General features: G+C 37.4%; 4 protein-coding genes and 1 long non-coding RNA gene across 6 annotated transcripts; 2 read left to right on the plus strand and 3 right to left on the minus strand.

Annotated features, from left to right (window-relative positions):
• Nucleotides 1-2,096: 2,096 nt before the first annotated feature.
• On the plus strand, nucleotides 2,097-3,632 carry Cpr3 (cuticular protein 3). The gene is made up of 2 exons (XM_076901738.1): nucleotides 2,097-2,399; nucleotides 2,675-3,632. Exons 1-2 carry the CDS (start codon nucleotides 2,319-2,321, stop codon nucleotides 3,599-3,601), a joined length of 1,008 nt encoding a protein of 335 aa, XP_076757853.1. The 5' UTR covers nucleotides 2,097-2,318; the 3' UTR covers nucleotides 3,602-3,632.
• A 2,069-nt stretch (nucleotides 3,633-5,701) lies between these two features.
• On the minus strand, nucleotides 5,702-6,674 carry LOC143427527 (uncharacterized). Its single transcript, XR_013102321.1, has 2 exons — nucleotides 6,527-6,674; nucleotides 5,702-5,987 (listed from the first exon to the last, which is right to left on the minus strand). It is a non-coding gene; the product is annotated as an uncharacterized LOC143427527 (long non-coding RNA).
• Nucleotides 6,675-9,109: 2,435 nt separating this feature from the next.
• On the minus strand, nucleotides 9,110-10,149 carry LOC143427526 (larval cuticle protein A3A-like). The gene is made up of 3 exons (XM_076901741.1): nucleotides 10,029-10,149; nucleotides 9,439-9,844; nucleotides 9,110-9,204 (listed from the first exon to the last, which is right to left on the minus strand). The coding sequence occupies exons 1-3, from the start codon at nucleotides 10,038-10,040 to the stop codon at nucleotides 9,110-9,112; spliced, it is 513 nt and encodes a 170-aa protein (XP_076757856.1). The 5' UTR covers nucleotides 10,041-10,149.
• A 3,387-nt stretch (nucleotides 10,150-13,536) lies between these two features.
• On the plus strand, nucleotides 13,537-14,722 carry LOC143427525 (larval cuticle protein A3A-like). The gene is made up of 2 exons (XM_076901740.1): nucleotides 13,537-13,586; nucleotides 14,075-14,722. Exons 1-2 carry the CDS (start codon nucleotides 13,575-13,577, stop codon nucleotides 14,672-14,674), a joined length of 612 nt encoding a protein of 203 aa, XP_076757855.1. The 5' UTR covers nucleotides 13,537-13,574; the 3' UTR covers nucleotides 14,675-14,722.
• A 1,799-nt stretch (nucleotides 14,723-16,521) lies between these two features.
• On the minus strand, nucleotides 16,522-22,092 carry Smc6 (Structural maintenance of chromosomes 6). Of its 2 annotated transcripts, XM_076900569.1 has the most exons (19): nucleotides 21,927-22,091; nucleotides 21,494-21,686; nucleotides 21,267-21,419; nucleotides 20,927-21,171; nucleotides 20,737-20,856; nucleotides 20,522-20,652; nucleotides 19,684-19,884; nucleotides 19,416-19,612; nucleotides 19,148-19,294; nucleotides 18,886-19,070; nucleotides 18,497-18,807; nucleotides 18,183-18,402; nucleotides 17,936-18,106; nucleotides 17,638-17,825; nucleotides 17,401-17,566; nucleotides 17,198-17,311; nucleotides 16,942-17,139; nucleotides 16,702-16,835; nucleotides 16,522-16,567 (listed from the first exon to the last, which is right to left on the minus strand). In XM_076900569.1, the coding sequence occupies exons 1-19, from the start codon at nucleotides 22,032-22,034 to the stop codon at nucleotides 16,534-16,536; spliced, it is 3,216 nt and encodes a 1,071-aa protein (XP_076756684.1). In that variant the 5' UTR covers nucleotides 22,035-22,091; the 3' UTR covers nucleotides 16,522-16,533. The 2 variants fall into 2 exon arrangements, with proteins under 2 accessions (XP_076756684.1, XP_076756685.1); XM_076900570.1 differs by lacking the exons at nucleotides 16,522-16,567; nucleotides 16,702-16,835 and having other exon boundaries at nucleotides 16,983-17,134; nucleotides 21,927-22,092.
• Nucleotides 22,093-22,711: the final 619 nt, after the last annotated feature.

Below are 22,711 nucleotides of genomic sequence, written 5' to 3' on the forward strand. Positions count from 1 at the left end.
ACATTACAACTCTTGCTACAATCACTGATATATCTAAACGTAGAAAAGTAATAAAGAATCAGAATTATTATCGCATTTCCAACGCATTGTATCGAAGTAATACTTAACGTGTAACGTGTTTATAAAATTATTTATCATATAAAAACAATAAAGTGGAATGGAATAATTAAATGTATTTCAGTCCCCTATTTTTGTATATAATCTAATTAAAAATGAAACAGAAACGTAAAAGAAAATAAATACTATTATATATTAGTTTGGAGACATTTGGCAATTTAGCAAAATGTTTAGTTCATTTTTAAAAACAACAGAAGTAGACATCGCTACGAAGTACTATTACTTAACTGAAATTAATTCGATAAATCTATGCGTTGATTTATATAAATGTATATACGAAAAATAGATATTGAAAATTGATTAAACACTATTTAGATTAAATACTGAAAATTGATTAAATGCTGATGCTAATCGATACATATTGAAAATTATTGCAACCGAACGAATACGTGTAGCGTATAATAAATATGGTTCTAACAACAAAGAACGAATTGACTACAAACAACAGCTGTTGCCGTAATTCTTTCACAATAGCAGGCACCATCGTTGCGAAAGAAAGTTCGACGAATTATAAATTGCCTATTGTCCTGTACAAACGGCCATTTTATACAAATTGAAAGAAACGTGTACAGTAGAATAATCAAAATAAACAGATTCTTTTCAGGCAACAAATTTGTGCATTGATTTCTTTTAAAATAATTTAGAAGACAGCTATGGATGTGCGTTTCACACGCACAAAGTATTGCACGATGCTCTGTTTCTATTATGTATTTAATTTTATATCTGAAAAATTTCATTTGTACACAGGAAATTTTTACACGTACGCGTGTGCAATTGCAGCAATTTTTAATATGATTTTTTTAATTCGTGACGACAATGTCGATATAGATATTGAGCAATGAAAAATAGGAGCAAAGATGCATTGATTTCTTTTAAAATAATTTTAAAGACTTCTACGATGTGCGTGCGAAAAGTATTGCACGATGCTCTGTTTCTACTGTGTATTTAATTTTATATCTGAAAAATTTAATTTGTACACAAGAAATTTTTGCACGTACACGTGTGCAATTGCAGCAATTTTTAATATAATTTTTTTAATTCGTGACGACAATGTCGATATAGATATTGAGCAATGAAAAATAGGAGACAATGAATGTACACGTTACTTAGAATCCACTCCTTTCGTAATTTCGTCGAACAACCTCGTCGAATGACTTTCTTTGATGTATCGGCATACAAATGATGCGCGCACTGGCACTTCATTTTCACGTAAACGTCAGCGGTCGTATGTTAAATTCGAAACTGAAGGTCTGCTGGCGCTGTAAATATATTTCAAGGAAATTAGTGCATCATTTATAATTATCACACCATTTTCCCGACAGCTTATCAATATTAAAATAAATCTCAAAGGAACATTAAAACAAAGTATACAATTTTATACATCCACAAACCTTTTTTTACATCCCCTCCTTCAGGTATCTTACTTTGTGATTTAAGAAAAATTGTATAAATGATCCTCAAAGAAAGATTCTGATGTACACGTGTTCCTGTGAGTGCTGGCAGCCAAGAAGATCACATGTGCGCGAGTTTCCTCCAAACATTCCCCTCTTCAAGCATTTTCCAGGAAATCTTTCTGCATCGAAGAAGCCCAGGATATTCTACATAGAAAATCTAGTAATTATTTCACAGTAGACTGAACAAGCGCGTTACTATTTGTATCTGAGGTAATTTCAAAACGTTACTCAGCTTATGACGCTCTCTGCGAGCATGGCACGCGTCAACCTCTACCGTTTCGTTGCACGAACGGGTTCAATTTAAGGTGTCACTGGTGCGACGTAAATGCTAATCGATAACGATCGCGCAATATCGTAAACTTTTGGAGGTGCGCGCACCTTTCGTCCAGAGGGAGGGTTCACGGTTTGCGTCCGCGGTTTCGTTGTACGACCTCGAGGCGCCTCCGTATCTTCGACATATTGGCATACAGGTCGCGTGTATACACGGCGACGATATGAAGAAACATAAGCGTGCATAGCCGTCGACCTGCGGGTGTAAGCATGTCTTGTGTGTACATCGCAACGTTTATGAGGAGGTCGTCGTATGAGAAAAGAAAGAGAGGACTTAGGTAGACCAAATAAAAGAAGGAGAGATTTAAGTGGGGGCGGCCTGTGCGAGTGTGTAAGACGGGTAGCCCGGCGCAAGTTTGGGTGCAAGGAATAGCTCGGTTATTGCTGGCGGATGACACGAAAACACTCACGGTCATCATGCGTATAAAAGTACGACGAATCTTACCCCGAGGCATCAGTCCTCTGGCGATCCTCTTGCAAACAAACATGGCTGGAAAGGTAAGACGAGCTTTGTCCAACACGTACACTGGTAACGATAGAATCTGCGCTGATAGACTGATATACTTTACAAATCAACGTTACACCATTGTCCCTCTTCTTCTCGTCCTGTATATCTACTTCCTTCAGCAGTTTATCCACTTAAAACGCATCACTCTCGTTCGTTTCCTATCATCTCCTTCCAATTTCAATCGTCTCACTGTAACAAAACGCAATATATGTAACATCTAAACGAACAATGATCTAGTTAAACTACACTTCCCTCTGAATTGCAGCTCGTCGTTCTCTTAAGCTTGGCGGTCCTCTCGAAGGGAGCGGTGGTGCCAGCGGTACCAGCGGTGGCTGCCCCCGTGATAGCAGCGGCGAAACTCGAGGAGTTCGACGCGGCACCCCAGTACAGTTTCGCGTACGACGTGCAGGATGCCGTTACAGGTGACTCGAAGGCCCAATACGAGACCAGGAACGGCGACGTGGTCCAGGGTAGCTACAGTTTGATCGAGGCAGACGGTACTCGACGCATAGTCGAGTACACAGCGGACCCTATAAACGGCTTCAACGCTGTGGTTAGCCGGGAACCAGCGACCGCTGTGGCAGCTGTCGCCACGCCGTTGGTGTCGTACGCACCTGCGATCGCGCCTTCCGCACCTGTTCTGCCGGCAGCACCTGCGCCAGCAGTCCCATCCAGCGGCCCAGACTCAGACGTCGAAGTGATCGAGGCTAGAAACGGCCCTTTGTTGGCAGCGGCACCAGCTACTCGCGACGAACAGCTGCGACAGCAGCAGGAGCAACAACTGCAGCAGCTCAGGCAGCTCGAGAGGCAGCAACAGGAGCAACAACAGCAGCAGTTGCAGCAACTGCGTCAGCTTCAACAGCAATCCAGACTGCAGCTGCAACAGCGAATTGAACAGCGTCAGCCACAGAGATCGTCGCACGAGAAGCAACAAGAGCAGGAGCAGCAGCAGCAGCAGCAACAGCAACAGCAACAACACGCTGCTCCAGTGAGAGCTCTTGCCACCCCAGTGCAATTGGCAGCCAAAGCAGCGCAGCCAGTTAGATTGGTCAACTTGCCAGCAGCCAAAGCTGTTACCAGTTACGCGGCTTATCCTAGTGCCTATGCATACACAGCTGCCTACTCGTCGCCTCTGGCCTACGCGGCACCTCTTGGGGGCCTCACCTATGCGCCCGCCACCGCGCTCCTCTGAACATTCCGCTTCCTTTTTTAAACATTGTTCTCCTTTTTATCAACGCATACCATACACACCCGCCTAATTGATCGAATCGACGAAGTTGTAATAAATGTGTCTTTACAATGAATCGTACGAGATTGTCTGGGCTACAAGTTATTCTCTGAAATCCTCACGTTTTGCAGTATATGCGAGCTCTTAAGACTACGATCCTGAAATTTGCTTTAGAGTTTGAGGAATTCTGAAGCTAAATAACTGACATTCCTTGTTCTAGCATGATCCGTGTACAATAGTTGCACACGCGAAGATAAACGTACGTTAAACCGCAGCAGACGTTACAAAAGAGCTCTTCAATTTCACATTCCGCGAATGTACAATTACAAGACTCGATTCCGTTTGTCCAAACTTACGAGAGTACGAATTTACGACGTATTAAGTAACAGACTGCGAAGGAACGACTCTTTCATTTACTCATCAGACGCTACAGTTTCGTACGAATCGAGGAAACGATCTGTACACGATAAGATTGTACATCATCCCTTATAATGAGCTGCGAGCGGTTCTAAAATCGTGATTTACATTCGCGAAAATGATAACGCGATTCCTGGTGCACGTGGACGTATTTTCATTGCGTCGAGCCGCGAGCATTGCGCCACGGCGAACCGTGGAAGATTTATTATTCAACAGAGTCTGGTTTTGTTTGTGGATTACATGAAGAAGCTCGCGACTGGGGGCCAGTGTCCCACTAATCTTCGTAGCCGCGGCACAATCGATTACGTCGACGCAACCTACGTGACCGCGTGTAGGCGTAATAAGTAAAAGCGTCGCGAGCAACGTCGATCAATGCCAGAGACACGCGGATCGATCGCACGTCACGTTCATCCGCGTGAACTCCGCCTGGTCGCGGCTGGTTCACAGTTACGCAAATCAACGGACGTTGCGACGACGACGACGACGACGGCGGCGGCGTCGTCTTCGTCCAGCGGTTCTTTTACGCAAGATAAATTTCGCGTATGCACGCGTGTAACGCGGCTCGACCTTCGGCTACGTGACACGTAACGGATTAGACCAGTGTTACATATGTATGTACTCGTCGTGTCGCATTTTTATGAAATCTGACCTAGACAATTTATCCGGGAAGAGCATTAGTTTCTCCTTTAATTGCGACGTTCTCAGAAGTTAATACTCGACCGTCTCTGTGCTATTTTTCTGTTCGACTCGTCTGTGCTTTGAACTAGTTGGAGTGTTGGAATATTAGTTGCAATTATAATCAATGTTGCCAGTGTAATGTGCACTGCGAATGAGATGGGTAAAAGAAATGCAGTGAAGATAGAAAGGAATGCGAACAATGAAGAAGAAACGCGGGCTAACAGTCAGAAGATTTAATGCTCAATTTTTCGTTAATGAATATTTTTAATACCATGTTGTTGATAAAAAGATATTTTATTAGTGAATTTTGCTGATATAGAAGCTTCTTATCTCTTTGAGATAAAATTTAATAAAAGGCACGTATGAATAAATAATGTTTCCCTTCAGAATATACTGCATACTTTTAAAATTACTGAGCAGATCGTTCTGACTGTTTCGAGTTTAAAACCGTAAGAGGGTTTCGATACAAGGATAAAGTTGCACATTAGGTAACTGGATATGATCATCCTTTTCGCATTCCTCTTGATTGCATCTTAAATATTCGTTTAATTGGTTGTTCGAGTATAAACGGAATAATTTAAAAAGTTGAGAACATTCGAAGATGTTCTTTTGTCATTTTTCTCATTACTTATTACAAGTGAGTGTCACAAAGGAAGGAGAAACGTATGCTGGTTCGACATATCAGTGACTGTTACTACTGCAGTTCTATCTACTCATAGACACTGCGTTATTTATATCACCACTTGCATCGATGTAGCATCAAATAGATTCACTAATCTATTTTGCATTTACATGTATAATTATGTACCTGCAATAAAATATAATTATTACATAAAAAATATTGTCATGAAGTTCTTTTTAACGATATACATCAAGTACGTGTGTATAATTAACGTGTACTTGCGTGTGCGCGTTTTACATTGCATTCAGATCGTTATATAACATTATACAATACCTAAATGACGTGTTTTCACTTTAAAATGTTCTCAATTTTCTGGAACAACGAGTCGCAACTATTCTCCCATATAAAGCAGCCATAATGTCGTCGGACTTGTTCTTAATAATAATGTAACTCGTTTAAAAGTCATGGAATGGAAGGTAAATAAGGACGTTTTACATTCCAGAATGGTAGAAATTCTTGCTGTACGTAGGTGTGACATCTCAGAGTCATCCGTGTCCTAAAATATCCAACTGTTGTACGTGTCAAGCGCCAATTACGTCAATAATGTTGTATTCTTATTACTCTTCCATATTCCTTAAATACAAACAAACCTATTATAAATATATTTATGCATTACACAAATACCTACGTACACACACATACGCCAAATCCTTCCAACTATTCATTCAAATAAGAATTCCAAATCAAGAGTACAAAATTAAGCGAAAGTCTTGAGTAAAAAATGATGCAGGGACGACGAGAAATAATATAACAATATATAGAAGGAAAAATAGGGAATTAAAAAATAATAAGACAGTGAAACTGTCTATTGAAGTAGGAAAATTACGCAAGGACGACGAGAAATAATATAACAATATATAGAAGGAAGAATGGGGGATTAAAAAATGATAAGACAGTGAAACTGTCTAATGAAATAGGAAAATTACGCAAGGACGACGAGAAATAATATAACAAAATATATAGGAGGAAGAATGGGGGATTAAAAAATGATAAAACAGTGAAAAATAGTGGAATTATAGGATAAACAATTGAAAAGTCAGTCAGCCCTTGAGCAGAGGCGAAAAGGCGAAGGGGTCCAGGCTGGTTTTGATTTTGGCGAACCGGTTACATACCTGCTCGTACACGCAGTTCAACTTTCACCGAATAAACTAGGGCTACAGCCGCGGCCGTCAAAGTACCGCGCCCAATGTCACGATGCGGCCCCTGGTAATCGACGTCTCGTATTACGTAGCTGGCTACAGAAGAAAAAAACTGGTTCATTTTCGCCGAGACCGGTTAAAGAAAGAATTCCAGCCAAACATACAATGGATCGCCCGCGGGCGAGTTGCGTATCCTCGTATTGATTTCAATTAAGCCGTGAAATCACTCCGTCCTGATATTCCTTATCCCGTTCAATTAAAAAGCTGATAATTCATCCGATAAGGAGGAGTGTACAGTAGGAAGGTTCTGCCGATGACCAGCGCATCCCAACAACTGAATGAAGCTGTTGCCACAAGCTTCATGATTTAAGGCGCAGCAAACCAAGAAATGAGAGAAATTTAAACACTTAATTTGCTAAAGTTCAAGGGTAACGTCAAGACTTTCAACAACTATTCTCAATATTTACATGCCGGCCCAACGCCTTCCCTCGCGAACAAGCAGACATTGAATCCTGTAACATGTTAATAAGAAAGTTAATTATTAACAGACAAAGTAATTAATTTTACTCGTACACAATGAAACGTGATAATATATAATTTTGCAATTCTTCTGCCGATAAATTAGTTCTACAAGCAACCCAAAAGCAAAGGGTATCTTTCGTTTACAGTAACTCTGAAAATAGTTACAATTATAATTGAGTTTAATTTGTAACTGAAAATTTGCTTTAAGCCGCTTGTAAATCTCGACAGGTTCATCCGTAAATAGATTTGTATGGTAAAACGAATGTGAAAGCACACGGTCCCGATACCTCATTGCGAGCAATCAATTCCCAATTGACAAACTAGTCACGTAAACAGTAGAGAGGACCGCAGGTGCTATCGTGACCGGGATATACGCCTTTCTTCTATGGATTAAAAGGTTACAAGGCATTTTTCCTCAGGACAACAATGATAAACGAACCGCGTCCACCACGAGAACTCTTCTTTCGTCGTTCGTATACATTTTTCCTGCAACAATTCGCCCATTAGAAACAATTAAAACTACGTAATCTGTATCTCATTTGGCTAACCGCGCGCATGCATTACCATCACGTTATAATCACGTAACACGATTAATTGCGAAACGCTTAAGCGTACCAGAATATATATTGCGCATTCGAAAATCTTTACTCGAGACGAAAACGAATCGATCGATATAAAAATAGTAAAAGATATAACGTTTTCAATTACTTGGTTTAAATGTAACGACTAGAATGAACATTAACGAATACTCTGCCTTGCAATAAAAAATTGTGTATTCTTTTCGGGGATTAACCGTGGAAAGTCGTACGCTGACTCGAGCTTCTCGCTTTTTCTCCTCGTTTTGCAATGATTTTTTCCCCTTTTTCCCTATTCAACCTGCGTGAGCTGTTACAGAAAGATCCCAGGACACGTCCGTCGCGCGTTCACCGCCGAAAAACTTTTATCATTCTGGCTCCACTTGTGTTACGCAATCGTTTAAATTGTGCCCAGGGAATTCGAACGCCTTTCTCCCCCGTAATGAGTTCAGTCCATTTAAAGCGAGATAAATTTCATCGTGCACACGCATCTGGCAATTGCTTTCTCATTACCATGTTTCTTCTTATATTTACGATTCTATAGGGCCGCTACTTCTTCTGCTTGCCTCTTTTTGCTAATAACAAATGAATTGTTATTAGTATACAATTTATCTTACAATTAACACTAGAATTAAGAATAGAAGTTTGCAAGTTGAAAAAAAAATGATTCCTTAATTATTACGATATTTAAGGTTTGCTTTTCTGAACAATTACTATGCAAGAATGCGAGAAACTGTTGTATCAACGCGATTCAATGGATGGTGATAAATGAAAGCGAATAAATGAAAATGGAACAGGTCGAGTTATTAGTTGCCGGTTGAACCAGTTTTTTTAACTGGTGGGCGTTATCCTTCGCGACGATTCGCAAGACAAAAGTAAACGGGCGTAGAAATTTGACGGTGTTACGGGGATTGCGTGGCGTTCGAGAAAGAGCACGAAAGTAGAGAAAGTGGGTCAACCTTGTGATCACCAGAAATCGCTCGTTGATCGAGCAACGTAAAATTGAAACGCCACCCCGTGCCCAAGGTTACGCGATCGTACTCTGTATGCTTCGTACCATCGAGCACATTCCAATCGACCATCCGATTCCTTACGGGGAATAGTTTTCAATTTCTAGTATCAATTTACAATCGAGCTCTTTCTACGCTTTTATACAATTAACCACTCCTATTTCCTTGCTACATTTCCGTTCTATCCTTCTATCAAAACGATAAAGCTCTCATAGCAATGCAACTATAACAATGCCAGAGATAACAAATACATAACGTTAATGCAATCACAGGTTGGACGATGCATCCAACAAAGGAAGACAAGAAACAAGGAGGCAAGAGTAAAGGAGAATCGAACGAGCGTGTACATTTGTAACGATTTTAATCGGTCACAAACAAATGTGCTAGAAAAATAAATAAAAAAATTCAGCCTGAGTCGACAGCAACGTGGGCAAGACGCGGGTTGACGTTTAATAGTAGTGGGACGAGTAGCTCAGAGCCGGTGCGGCGATCTTGGCGATCGCTGGTTGAGCGGCGTACGCGATGGGTGCTGGGTGCGCTGCGTAGGAGATTTGACCGGGGTGCGCCGCGTAGGCGAATGGCGCGGCGTGCGCCGAGTAGGCGATTTGAGCGGGGTGCGCCGCGTAGGCGACTGGAGCGGCGATTTTGGCAACAGGCGCAGCATAGGCGAGGGATGCGTGAGCGACTGGGGTGGCGATCTTGGCAACAGGTGCGGCGATGACTGGAGCAGAGGCTGCGTAGGTCAGAGGTGCGGGGTGGGCTGCTGCGATGGTTTTGACGGCGACTGGGGCTGCTGCGACGGCTTTCACGGCAACGGCGGCGGCTTCTTTGCGGACAACAGCGTTGAATCCGTTGACTGGGTCAGCAGTGTAGTCGACAGTGCGTTTCGTTCCGTCAGATTCGAGGAGGGAGTAGCTGCCCTGGACGACGTCTCCGTCGCGGGTTTCCTGTTGGTTCTTCACGTCACCGGTCAGGCTATCGTGCACGTCGTAGGCGTAGCTGTATTGGGGATGAGGGTCGTAGTCGGCGTCAACTTCCTTTGCCACCACTGCCTTGGCCACTGGGGCTGCCACTGCCAATTGGGCGGGGTATGCCAGGTGCGCTGCTGGTGCGAGGGAGAGGGGAGCAGCCGCGGGTAAAATTCCTGCGTTGGCAGCGGCCACGAGGGCGGCGAAGGCGATGAACTAAAAGAAACAAATGTGGTTATTGTTAGACAACTTGTTGGCAATAGAGCTTCGATTATTTCTATTTAAATGTACAATTATAGAGAAATCGATAGTACTCGGATAGAGTATCGTATCGAGATCATGTTCACTGTGAGGTACTGTACATGGTGGTCGTCAGGATAAGTCGATATCCTTCACCTACCTTAAAGGCCATTGTTGAGAAGATTTGGTTGGTTTGGATCGACTGAGCGACTGATGATGTCCAACGTTTATTCGTACTGCTTTATATACTGGCCGATTGGCCTGCTACCATTGTACTCCCCTCCAAATTGTACAGGTTTTGCCGGACTTTCAAAGTTTGGTAGCAGATCGCGTCAGCGTTACCGCACTTGAACTTGGCCCGTCTGATCGGAATAGGCTCCGTAAGGTACCATATGTTCACCCTCGATCTCGCTTTTTTTGTCTCGTAGATACCCTAGGAGCTACGAACTAGCGATCTATCAGTTGTCAGACACCGATACCATCTGTAATCCAATTAATTTCGTTCAATATAAAATGAATAAACTTTCAGAACTATTTCAAACTGTGCTTATGCTTTTCTTTTAATTCACTCTTTTGCTATTAGTAAAGTAATAATTATTTAATTTTGCTATTAGTAAAGTTAGCTAATATCTTGCTAGTGGCATGTTTTTTGTTTAAAAAATTATGCGGTCGGTAATACGAACATTTTCAACGTTTCTCTGTTTTTGGTAACTTTACTTTAAGAAAAAACCGCTTTATCTGTTATGTAATATACTACATGCTTTTGCAGTGGACAATCGAGGTCAGCTTTCCCAAATATCATTATGGAATATGTAAAATCTATTTCTGAAATATTTAATAAATATTTTAACTGTTAATTAAATTTAATTTCTGCAATTTTTGAATAAGAAAAAGATAGTCCGTATATATAGCATAGTTTAAGTTTAATTATATCTTCATCAGAAAAGTATGTATGAACAGAGATTTTTTCGTTGTTGTCCTGTGCAATTTTCTTTTATATTAAAATTGTATAATATAAGTTTAAATAGTACTGTAGTCTCTCTTTTAATGTAACATTGGTCTACTTTGATCTAAATTTTGTATTAAATCCGTCATTTCAACATCGTACTCGTACTGTTCCCTTCTTCTTTTAGCTATTTCTAGCTAAGACATGCGAAATTCTGATTCTGCGAAACCTTGTCTGGTTCAACGATCTCTCTCGTAGTACATTTCTTGAATATAAATTAAAAGAAATATACTAGGCATCGTTACCAACAGCAAGTACGTATCTCGTCAATTTATAACATAGATTCAAAACATATATATCAAAGGAAATCTGGAATAAATCTCTAAATATCATTGATCGCAATATCTAAATTCAATTCAAGTCAACCACCAGTGGAAGCAAATAACTCCACGATCTCATTTCATTGTCCTGAATAGAATTTATCTGTTACATTCCTTAAACTGTTACAGGACTTGAATTGAATTCGTTAAGAGCTAATCATCCTGAATGAAACTTCATTTCTTTGTTCGTACAATTATTTACGAATTCCTCGTGTGTCGAAGCTCGATCGGGAACCCCTTTCATTTCGAGAATGCTGGCATTACGGGTAATTCAAGACTCGTTGAAATTCAATATCGGTTGCAAATCGATTCTCTAAATTTCTCCAAATTCGGAACGCCAGCCTAAAAAGAAACGAGAAAAAGTAAAGAATGGAAAACAGACGAGGAATAAAGAAAAAAAGAGGAGCAGATCGGCACCAGCCGTTCGCGAAACTTTCAAGCGATACGTGTCAAAGCGGGCGCGTTGGATCCCGATCTACCTTGATCGTTGCGTCACGTCTAACGTTACTGGTGCACAAAGTGGAGCACTTTCATAAAGAAAAAATAGGCGGGCCAGGCCCAAATCGTAAGGCTCGTCTGATCGATATAGCCCCGGGTCATCGAGGAGCTACTATATCGATCTTAATCCAGAATTGAGATCTCTCTCCGCCTTCAACAGCTCCCGGCTAAGTTCCTGCCTGAAACACTATCGCACCGTACGCTAGTTTGTGTGAAATCAATGTCACAATCTGAATTTAGGTCTTCCGCAGTTGTTGCGTACTGCCTACTGGAATTTTAATGTCTCCAGATTTTTTTTTTACACCGCATTTACTTGCTCGCCTTGCTAATCGTGTGAAATCCTGGTGAATTTCGGGTGTACTAATCAGGATCTACTGTCGCAAAAAAATTGCAGAGGTATCTGTTGGAGCAAAGATGAATTAGAAAGTCTTTTTAACGATATTGAAATTAAAATTTCTTCTCTTCGAAGGGATAACGTGGATTTTTAGAATTCTAGACGATAGAAGAAACGCGTGAATAGAGAAGCAGTGGAAAGTGTATACTACCGCAGTTTATCCCATTAAGAAGGGGTGGCAGCAATAATATTGCTGTAATAAATCAAGGAGATGCGAATTTCCCTATGCCCCATTAATCGTGCAAAATTCGATCAAACGTTACGTCATCAACTTCTTACATCACCAACGTGTAACCTCATTTTCTTCTTATTTTTTTACACCACGTAAAAACCAGTTGATTCCACCAATTATGGAAGAACTCAAGGTTGTTCGATACAATTTTTTGCACCAATGACCTATAGTATATTTCGTACTAAACAGTACATTCATTTCAATTGCTGGCTCCTAGTGTATGTTACGTACAATGTAAAGCTATCTGGTGAAATTCATTTGATGAAATCTAGTTGGACGTAGTTCTTTCATATACTTCCAAGAATTTTCGAAAATGTACGCCTAAAAATAAATTATTATGAAGCATTCCTTTTATAGTTATTCATTTTAAATATAGATCTTAGTAAATAGTAAAATAGAACTGTTTTAATGTCAGCCGTTTCTGATGCGACTGTCTTACACTTTGGACGGATTTATTCTAGACATCTTAAAGACGTAAATTTCAGACATTGTTAGAATCATCTCTGACTTCTTTATTTATCCATAACTAATTTTTGTTTACCTAAAACTATATAAAAATGGTTAATACATTTTGCTCTTCGTTTTCAGTTCCCTTATATATAACTATATTCCTCTGACAATAGTGGAACTTATGAAGAATTTAATATTATTTAATATCAACATATTTCAAGATATTACCAGTAAGAAAAAGAAAGAGCGAATGAACATAACTTTATAATAGAATCGTGTAAATTTCGTTATCCCTTTTCAGTATGTAGTGTATGTAGATAATCTGTCTTCCAATTCTCTCTGCTTAGAAGCATTCATTTTCTCAATGTATCTAAAAGGAGAGATACAAATTTCATTTGCGAGGTTGTTCTCAAAGTCTACAGAATAAATTGTTCGTATCGCAAATAATAAGTAAAATTTACGGGGAAGAAAACTGATAGCGCGTTTCCCTCGAAGAGAAGTCCAAGGAAGGATTAAGTAACTCGTGGCAAGGACGTGGCCTAGTCGACGGAGACGGTGTCCACGATGGTCCAACGGCTATCGTCGCTGATCGAATTGTTCGTGTTGGGCGTGGTCCGATTTCTTGCTCAATTTTGTGCCACTCTGCGGCCGCAAATCGGGTGACCGTCGAAGGTACCGTCACCCAGTTACGTCAGCATGCCCGTGGGTCCTGGTCGCGCGGTATAAAAGCCGAAAACCACCCGTCTGTGGTATCATTCGCATCACAGACACACAGATCAAGAGATCTACCAATCAAGCAAGCTACAATGGCCTTCAAGGTATTACAAGAACCAGGAATACTCGTAACTCATTCCGGGGGCACTCTTAAGTTTTTCCTACGTCTATCCAAATTTCACTTTTAATGCTAACGCGATAAGAAAACTTTTAGCTAATATTCCATACTTTAATTTCATTAGTTCAACATTTTCAAGCGAGTTACATATTCGTTCCTTTCTTTTCTTCTTTTCGCAAGAGTAAGCCAAACGAGAATCTTCAACGTATTTTCGACTAACACTTCTTTATTCCGTGTTCACGGTTGAAAGTAGAAAGCACGTTCACGTTCCCAATTCTGCTAATCCTACGTGTACGATTTGGTAATGTTGCTCTCATTAACTATTCGAAAAGCTTAGAAGTCGAAAAACAGTCCCGCTAATCCGTCCGGGTATCATATTATTTTACATTCGGCATTCAACCTGTAATTAATAACACCAAATCGTTTAACAAACATTCGACTGAAGATCCTAACAGAGAATTAATTTGTTTGCAGTTCATTGCTTTCGCCACCCTCGTAGCAGCGGCCAGCGCTGGTATCTTACCCGGAGCACCTCTGACCTACGCCCCGGCTGCGCAATTGGCCTACCCTGCCCAATACGCAGTGGCAGCCCCAGTGGCGAAGGCAGTGGCGGTCGCTCCTGTGGCTAAAGCTGTGGTTGCCAAGACAGTGGATGCTGACTTCGACCCTCACCCACAATACAGTTACGCTTATGATGTCCACGATAGCCTGACTGGTGACGCCAAGAGCCAACAAGAAACCCGTGACGGAGACGTTGTTCAGGGCAGCTACTCCCTCATCGAAGCTGATGGAACCAAACGCATTGTCGATTACGTCGCTGACCCAGTCAACGGATTCAACGCGGTTGTCCGCAAAGAAGCAGCTGGCGCACCTCTGATTGCCGCCGCTCCAGTAGCCAAAATCGCCGCTGCTCCAATCTCCTACGCCGCCCCCGTCGCCAAAATCGCCGCTCCACTCGCCTACGCCGCACCCGTCGCCAAAATCGCAGCTCCCTTTGCCTACGCTTCACCCATCGCCAAGTACGCCGCTGCCCCCCTCGGCTACGCCGCGCCAGCTCAAGCCTACATCCACTGAATCTGATCTGTTGTCTATAGGAATAATGTTTGTCGAATAAAATGTGTCTTTTTATATAGCAAGTACACGAAGTAGTATTTCTTTTGAGCTTAACGCACACTTCCCTTTGAACTATTTCAGCATCACAATGCTCGATCAGTACACACATGATTGTCCCATTCAGATTGCCTCCATCTACTTACTTAGAAGTACTTGGAAGTAGATGGAGTGAGATGCGATATACATTCACGATAGCGAAGCTAAAAGTATTTACAGACAATAAAAGGCGCTTACATATGAGAGGGATAAAATGACTTTTGCAGATTTTTTTTTTGATAATACAAATAATATTTTAGTACGAGCACTCGCATCAATGCATTTTTTAAAGATATGAGCATCATAATCTTCCTATCAGATATATTTGCTCATATAATTATATGAGAAACATTGACTTCTATACGAGTACTTCCTTTGCAAAGATCTATTTACTTGCACCTTATCATTTCAATATTAAATGTCCTAATTTATCTCATTCATTAGTATCATTCACAAAATTTACCTATTTCTGTGCCAATATCAGTATTCAGTAATTTTTATAACTCTATTCCATAAACATTCCTTATAAATAATCAGTTCTGCCGATTGCATAATGACGATACCATTCCACTATAAGTATCATGCTCTTGCTCGTTTTAAATTCATAACGCTGAAGAGTTAAACGAATATACACACGCATACACAAAATCTGAAATTTGCACACGTCTGTGAGCTTGTCATTCCCATAAACTGCAAGTTAAAAATAATTGTATAAACTAATGCGGTAATGAGAAGGATATATGCAAGAATTGCAAGGTTTATAAAAAAATAAACACACCTGAACGTATTGCATGAGAAAAGGACATGAGTAATGACATGGTTCTTTTACTCGTACTTTCAATCGTCCTTACCCCTCGTTAAGGAGGCTGGTTTTCATTAACAATTCACGGACGGATGTCGGTCTCCAACACTTTCTCTGCCAGTGCCAATGTTGCTGGTTACACAATATAACCACGCCTCATACGTATTGGGCCGTTCGTGTGTAATGCACGTAATGTGAGCCGTTGCGTTAATCGAGAACTCTGGGCAAACCAGATTTGTACAATGGTGCAAACCTTGATCCACTTACGATTCGACGTACTCTCTTTTTTACGAGCACGTTCATAATTTTATTGTCCGCAATTTATTCGTAATTTATTCTAAAATGATAATCGACGGGCTAATTGATACAAAATACATAAACTACTACAAATTCGTACATGAACAATTACATTAACCCTATACTACTGAAAAAAAAAATAAAACACCTAAAGAGGAAAGAAGACAGTGATGGATTAATCCCCTTCGTTTTTCATAAATATGAGACATATATTTTAACAATACGGTGCACAGCCAAGTAGAAAAGATACGCTGTTAAAGTAGTTTAAATGTTATAAGGGCGAGTACAATATATATTGTATAAATTTTATTTGATATACCTAAGTATGACTATAGATATATTACTTTGGTGTACAAAAATATATTTTTTGCACGATTATATACCTGCGTGCATCCTTCGAAATTGTTAGAACATTTTAGAACTTCTTTGAAAATAAAAATCTGTACATTTTTCTTTATGTAAGCTAACTAAATCTTTGTTTCTGTAACGTAGTTTCGTAAACCTAATTCTAATAACGTTTAATAATAATACCGATAAATTATATACTTTAAATTATATACTTAAACATATTAGTTGTTCTTAAATTGATTATTAAGTATTTTATCTTTTAAACAATATTAACTACTTAATAAATCTCATAAACTTCTAAAATAGTAGTAAAATTTAAATCATATTGTATCACCTTTTATTCTTGACTTTCTCTTTGCGGTGGAGCCAGCCTAGGAATTATGAAGCATACATATATTAGATTATAATCATCTACTTTACAAAAATTACATTCTAAAAGAATTATTTCAATAAATTTAACTGAAACATTAAAATTAAATTTTACTGTATTTTCGGATTGACTCACTGATGAATTGTGATGTAAGTTTCTTCATGGATATTCGATGTATCTAAAGGAGTCAAAAATGTGAACTGATTTTGTGGATGTGTTTTAGTATGTTCCAAAAGGATGTCCAATATGACTCGTCGATTTACCTTATCCTATTTAAAATGGTGAATGTTATACTGATATTGATATATTATATCATAATGATGTTGACTTATATTCAGCATTGAATATATAAAATGTTTATGAAAATATATGTACCATAAATACATCAAATTCATCGAGGAAATAGAAAGGTAATCCAGTACAATCCCAAAGTGCTAAAATAAAAGCAACCGTCGAATATGATCTTTCTCCACCTGATAGTGATCTTGTATCATTAATAGGTCTATTATCATCATTTGGTGAGTGTACTTCAAGCTCAAGTACTTTCCGTACATGATCAATTTTTATACTACCCTAATAAAGATAACGAAATTAAAGAATTTGTGCTTTTAATCATAATCTCTATACGTACCTTTTTATTTCGCAAAGTGAGTACATTCGCAAATGAATTTTGGATATTTTCTGCAAACTTCACCTTCATTTCAAAGAATGATTGTTTCCGCAGTTCTAATCGTTTCAGATGCAACTGTAAATATGCACGTAGTAATGTACATACATACCTTGAATAAATACTGAGGTAAAAATACACAAAACGAGTGAAATTAAACAACTTACTTGGTAACTTCTTTCAATTTTGGAAATTAAATGTAAGTCTTTACCATACTTCGCTTCCTTTTGTTTCAATTCCCTACGAAATTCGTCTACACGTCCGAACTGTTGCTCTATTTCACAAATCTTCCTTTTTATATCACTATACAACCTTTCGAGCTCACTGACAGATCTGTAGAAATAGAAAATTTTGTTTATGTTAGGCAAGTTGGTATGTTTAATATTATACTTTAATTTATTAACCTTTCCGTATTTATCCTCTCACATCGACTTTCAGCATCAGATACTGCCTTTTCAGTACACCTTTTTTGTCGTTCAAGTGTTGCTGTTGCATTCTGCAAAGCTTGTAACAATGCTTCCGATTTCTTTACAGCGTGACGACTTTTTGCGTGCAATGCCTCTTTTTCATTTTCTAGCTCTTTTATACTTTCCTACATAAAACACAATAGATATGTATAACAAAAGATACAAATTTTTTGGTTGCAATATATATTTCTCCCGACTAAACTGTATGTTTATAATAAACTTAATTTTAATATACCTCTAAGGGAAAAATTTTTGAATTCAAATTGTACTGTAGTTGTCTGTGCTGTTTAATTTGTTCCTCTAATGTTTCAACCGCTTTTTGTAGTTCAAGAACATTTTCATTTAAATGTAACTCCTCGCGTTTACTCTGACGTAATTTCTCTTCTAATTCACTTAGTTCATCTTTCTGTGCAAAATAAAAAGAAAATTTACGCAACATTCAATTATTAATTAAAAAATACTTATGTTTGAATATAACTTACAAATACAGTTACGGATATGGCTTCATGAGCTGAAAGTTTATCTCTTAGATCACTAATGCATACTTTATATCGATTTTGAGCAGCAAGAAGACTTGAAACTTTTGTAGTAACAGAACTTAACTCAGAACGTGCACGCTTTTCTTTTTCATAAGCTGTTTTGTACAATTCCGCGGCAGTGCTTTTGTCATTGATTATAGTGCGAAGTTCTTCTTCCAGTTCACTGCTCACGCAAAAAGAAAATCATAGTCACATCATTTCATAACATTATAGTATAAAAAAAACTAAGCAAATACAGAAGAAAAAAATAATTATACTTAATGGTATCAGTAACAGAAACTTGGAGAAATCTAGCTTTTAAGTTACGCGGTCCACCGTAACTTCTATAATGTGGATCCGGAAAAAACGTATCCCCTTTTTGAGTGAATGCTCTTTTACAGTTTCGTGGAACTTTGGAAGCATTAGACATAACTTCAGCAGCTTCTTTACTAGTCGGAATTAATAAAACACATTCAACTTCACGGTGATCGATTAGGCAATTGGCGACAACAGGATCTGATATTTCCATTGCATTCAAAAGATTAGAATAACTCGATGAAGAGGCACAATGAGAACGAACATCGTGGACCTTGAAATATACACATTAATATGCATAACACATTATATGATATATTATAATACAAATTATGCATAATAAGTGTCATACAGCATGATAAAATTTGCTACATATGATTTGTGGAGTTCTTTCATTCAAATAGATCTCCTGCATAATTGCATTTAATATTTTGGCGTCGTGACTGTTATCTACACAAAATGTACAAAAAGTACCAGCCCCTAAAAAATTCTCCACAGCAGGTGCCCATGCTGGATCTTTCATTTTTATATATGCTCCTAAATACAAATGAAAATATATAATAAACTAAACGAAAGCTGTTTATACTAAATAAACTAAATGGCTGACACATTACCAAGTGGACCTCGTGGTTTCTCTTTAAATTGTCCACTACTGTATCCTTCATCAATTCTTCTTAAAAGACGTGGTATATTTTGACCAAATACAGCTAATGCGTTATCGGAATATTTTTTTCTCACGTGTATTTCGCGCTTAATGTTCTCTGAAATAGAATCAAATATTATTGTAGCTTTCAGTTATTCATTTCTGCACTTCAAAATGTAGTATCAGGCGGATACGTCACTGAGGACTTATTAAGAGTATTCTCCCTCCTTTTCACTTACCTATACGATTTTCACAGGAACTGATTTTTATTTTGGAAGATTGAATTTCATTTAAAAGACGCACTTTATCATGTTCTAATTGCATGTGATAAGTTTTCTTGGTCCGTAATAATGCTTCTGTTTCTTCTAATTTTTGTTCCAAATCAGTAATCTGTTGCATTATTTGATTCCTTTCGCTTTGTTCTGCGTTATCACCACTAAAAATAAAAGAAAAATATAATAAATATTGTAAAATTGATGGAGCATACATATAAAAAATATATTAAACCTTTCCAATCGATGTATTTCTTTTCGAAGTGTAGCGATATCATCTTCTAATCTTTTAATTTTATTTTGGACAGAACGCCACTCTTGCATTTTAATGGAAAGTTTTTCTTTACTTATACTACATTCTTGTTTTGCTTTATTATATGCTTCAGAATCATTATCAACTTCCTCTTTTGCTTGTTTAATTTCTTCTTGTAATTCTCTGTGAACAAGAAAAAACAATAGTACTAGATATATGTTGTACAATGTAATACAAAATTAATTAGTGACATAAATATATGTACATACGATATTCATTCCGGTTTAACGGAATAAACAATTAAGGACAAATGTAAAAATTTTTCCTGATATTTTGTCATTCACTTGAATCTTGAATAAGATAAGTGGAATATTGTTGATAAGTTCCGCGAATGAAAAGATTTTGGAATGACACAAACTTTTGCATTTCACAAAATTTTTGAATAAAAGAATTTTCCCTCTATTTAGCGCTAATTAATTATTTTATCGTGTAGAACCGATATAAAAAGATGTATTTCATATAATTTAGAAAGATAAAAGTTTCATTGTGATTTTTAATAAACAAATTCTGCTACATGTTCAGAAAGAAGTTTAAGTCTGTGCATGCATAGTTTACATTCTAATAATAGGATTAATATAATCATATAAAATATTCTTTAAAAAGATAGTTCCTAAAAAAGTCTATTCAGCAAGATGTAATAAATGATTAGAATTTGTTTCATTCCACTGAACCATTCGGATTCATTTTCTTATAAACACTAACTTTTTCAGGAATATTTTATACTTAACTATTAATAAAAATAGTGATTAATAATTCATACTGAATTCTTTTATTTATTTCTCCATCTTTTGATTCGGTAGATGATGCTATGCTCTGAAATTGTTTCAAATCATCTTCACATTTCCTAAAATTTTCATCAATCTTTTGTAATTTCTTTTCTTCTATTGTAGCCTGCATAATAAAATGAATATCTTCATCAAAAGTCAATATATTATTTGATAAAATTATTACATATAATAAAATTATACAACTTACAATTGCCCAAAGCAATTCTACTTCAAGAGAATCTTTTTCGTTACGAAATTTATCGATCTCTTCCGCTTTCTTTATATTAATTTTAAGTTGCTCTATCTCTTTTGTAGTCTCTGCAAAAATCTGCATAAAAATTTTTGTATGATATGTATGATATAAAACCATCTTTACTAGAAATACAATAAAACCATACTTTGTTATACTGTTTTAATTTTTCATACTCTTCCTGACATGTTAATTGTGCTTGATTATAATTATTACCAATTACGTCTAGTAGAGTAGCTTTCATAAATAACTCATACTTTTCTTCTGGTTTGGATGATATTAGAAATGTCCTTGATATGTCTTGATTTAATATCGAAATAGGATTATCTATTTGAATATTCAACGCTTTTAACATATTAACCAGTTCATTTCGTTTTGTTGAGATGATGTCTCCTATATCAAACAGTTCCACAAAAGTTTGTTTCAAATAATATCAAGCGTATAAGTAAAATTACTAATAAATAACAAAACATAATAATCCTGCAAACCTTTCCAATTCTTTAACTTGTAAGATGTTACATTCCCAATACTTCGAAAGACAGTTATGAATTCACCGTAGACATCAGGTCTATATGCCATAGGTCCTTTATTCAATAGAGTTATTTCGATCGTCGCTGAATTCTTTCCTTTCTTTATGAAATCTAAAAATAAAGTAAAACGGTTACATTATGAAAGAAAACATTGTCCAATGTATTCCGTATAATATATATTATACTTTTAAGAGATGATCCACGGCTAGTAACATGAGCCCTAGCACCGAGGCCGACTGTCAAAGCTGTTAATATCGCACTTTTGCCACTTCCATTACGACCAACAATAAAGTTGACATTTGGATTTAAGGTTATTTCAAAGGCATCATGACACATGAAGTTTCGTATTAGAATCTTCGTTATTTTGCCTGCTTTACACTGTAAAAAAATAAAAATGTAAATTACTCAAAGTGATGAGGAAATTTTTAAATATTGACGTTTATCTAATCACTACTCTGAATTAGGATATGATGCATTTCCTATTCTTGATAAAAAGGTAAAATTAAACAATTGGTAAAATATCATTTTACACTCGTGTTAGAGTAAAAAAGAGTACTAAAATAATAAAATACAATTCTAAATTCTGTCTTAAAATTGTTGTTAACATTAACAGTTTACCTTATCCGTGAAACTAAAATCACTTTCCGCATCTCTTGAACGTTTCGACTGATATCCTGTAGACTCTGCGGATTTCCTTTTTTTATTATACCTTATGTTATTCTCCATAATTTCATAAACAATTACGTTCCAGACGCACGTATAAATTGTATACTCATTGAAATAGCCGCGAAATACTAAGCATCGTAAATATTATCCTTTCTAACGAATATTCATCGATTTTATCACGTACGATCTCGAACCATAACATAAATATCATCTAATTTTCGTAAACCAAGCTGATGCACTCTTTCAGAACGTAATTCCTCGCGATCAATCGCTATAATTCACAAAATACAGTTAAGCACATGCATGTAAACTTTTCCCGCCCCAAAATGCTATCACTCTTTTCGTTTCGCGCATTGTCATTGAATATATAAACTCTACAGAGAGAGAAACAGACCTTCCGTTCACGGATTGGTCACACTGTCGCAAGATGGCGCACGTATTTAAAAATTCGAATTCAATTTAAATTGAAATGCGCTCATATTCATTGAACAAACGAAATAATGTATAAAATGTACCAGAATAACAATAAAAAGATTAATTCTACTTAATTGATAGTCTCAAAATTGTTGCTTAACCTAAATTTAAAAATTCAAACATTTGTTTTACAAGTTTACAAAAAATCTTCGTTCCAACAATTCTTCATACGTTAAAAAGGTATATTTTTGTTATACCTCGTTATTTAGATTGCTCTACATAGGTGTTATTTTTCATTGGACGATCAATTCACACTTTTTTGT

The sequence above is a fragment of the Xylocopa sonorina genome, chromosome 9 (assembly GCF_050948175.1).
Source record: "Xylocopa sonorina isolate GNS202 chromosome 9, iyXylSono1_principal, whole genome shotgun sequence".
Classification (NCBI taxonomy): domain Eukaryota; kingdom Metazoa; phylum Arthropoda; class Insecta; order Hymenoptera; family Apidae; genus Xylocopa; species Xylocopa sonorina.

Bases quoted from the DNA above. Each gene is read 5' to 3' on its own strand.
- Cpr3 (XM_076901738.1), top strand. From the start codon at position 2,319: ATGCGTATAAAAGTACGACGAATCTTACCCCGAGGCATCAGTCCTCTG. The intron at 2,400-2,674 runs GTAAGACGAGCT...TCTGAATTGCAG, and splicing joins AAACAAACATGGCTGGAAAG to CTCGTCGTTCTCTTAAGCTT.
- LOC143427526 (XM_076901741.1), bottom strand. The intron at 9,205-9,438 runs TCAAAACCATCG...GTCAAATCTCCT, and splicing joins CGCAGCAGCCCCAGTCGCCG to ACGCAGCGCACCCAGCACCC.
- Smc6 (XM_076900569.1), bottom strand. From the start codon at position 22,034: ATGGAGAATAACATAAGGTATAATAAAAAAAGGAAATCCGCAGAGTCT. The intron at 18,808-18,885 runs GTATGACACTTA...GTATATTTCAAG, and splicing joins GTAGCAAATTTTATCATGCT to GTCCACGATGTTCGTTCTCA. The intron at 18,107-18,182 runs GTAAGTTATATT...TATTTTGCACAG, and splicing joins CCATATCCGTAACTGTATTT to AAAGATGAACTAAGTGAATT.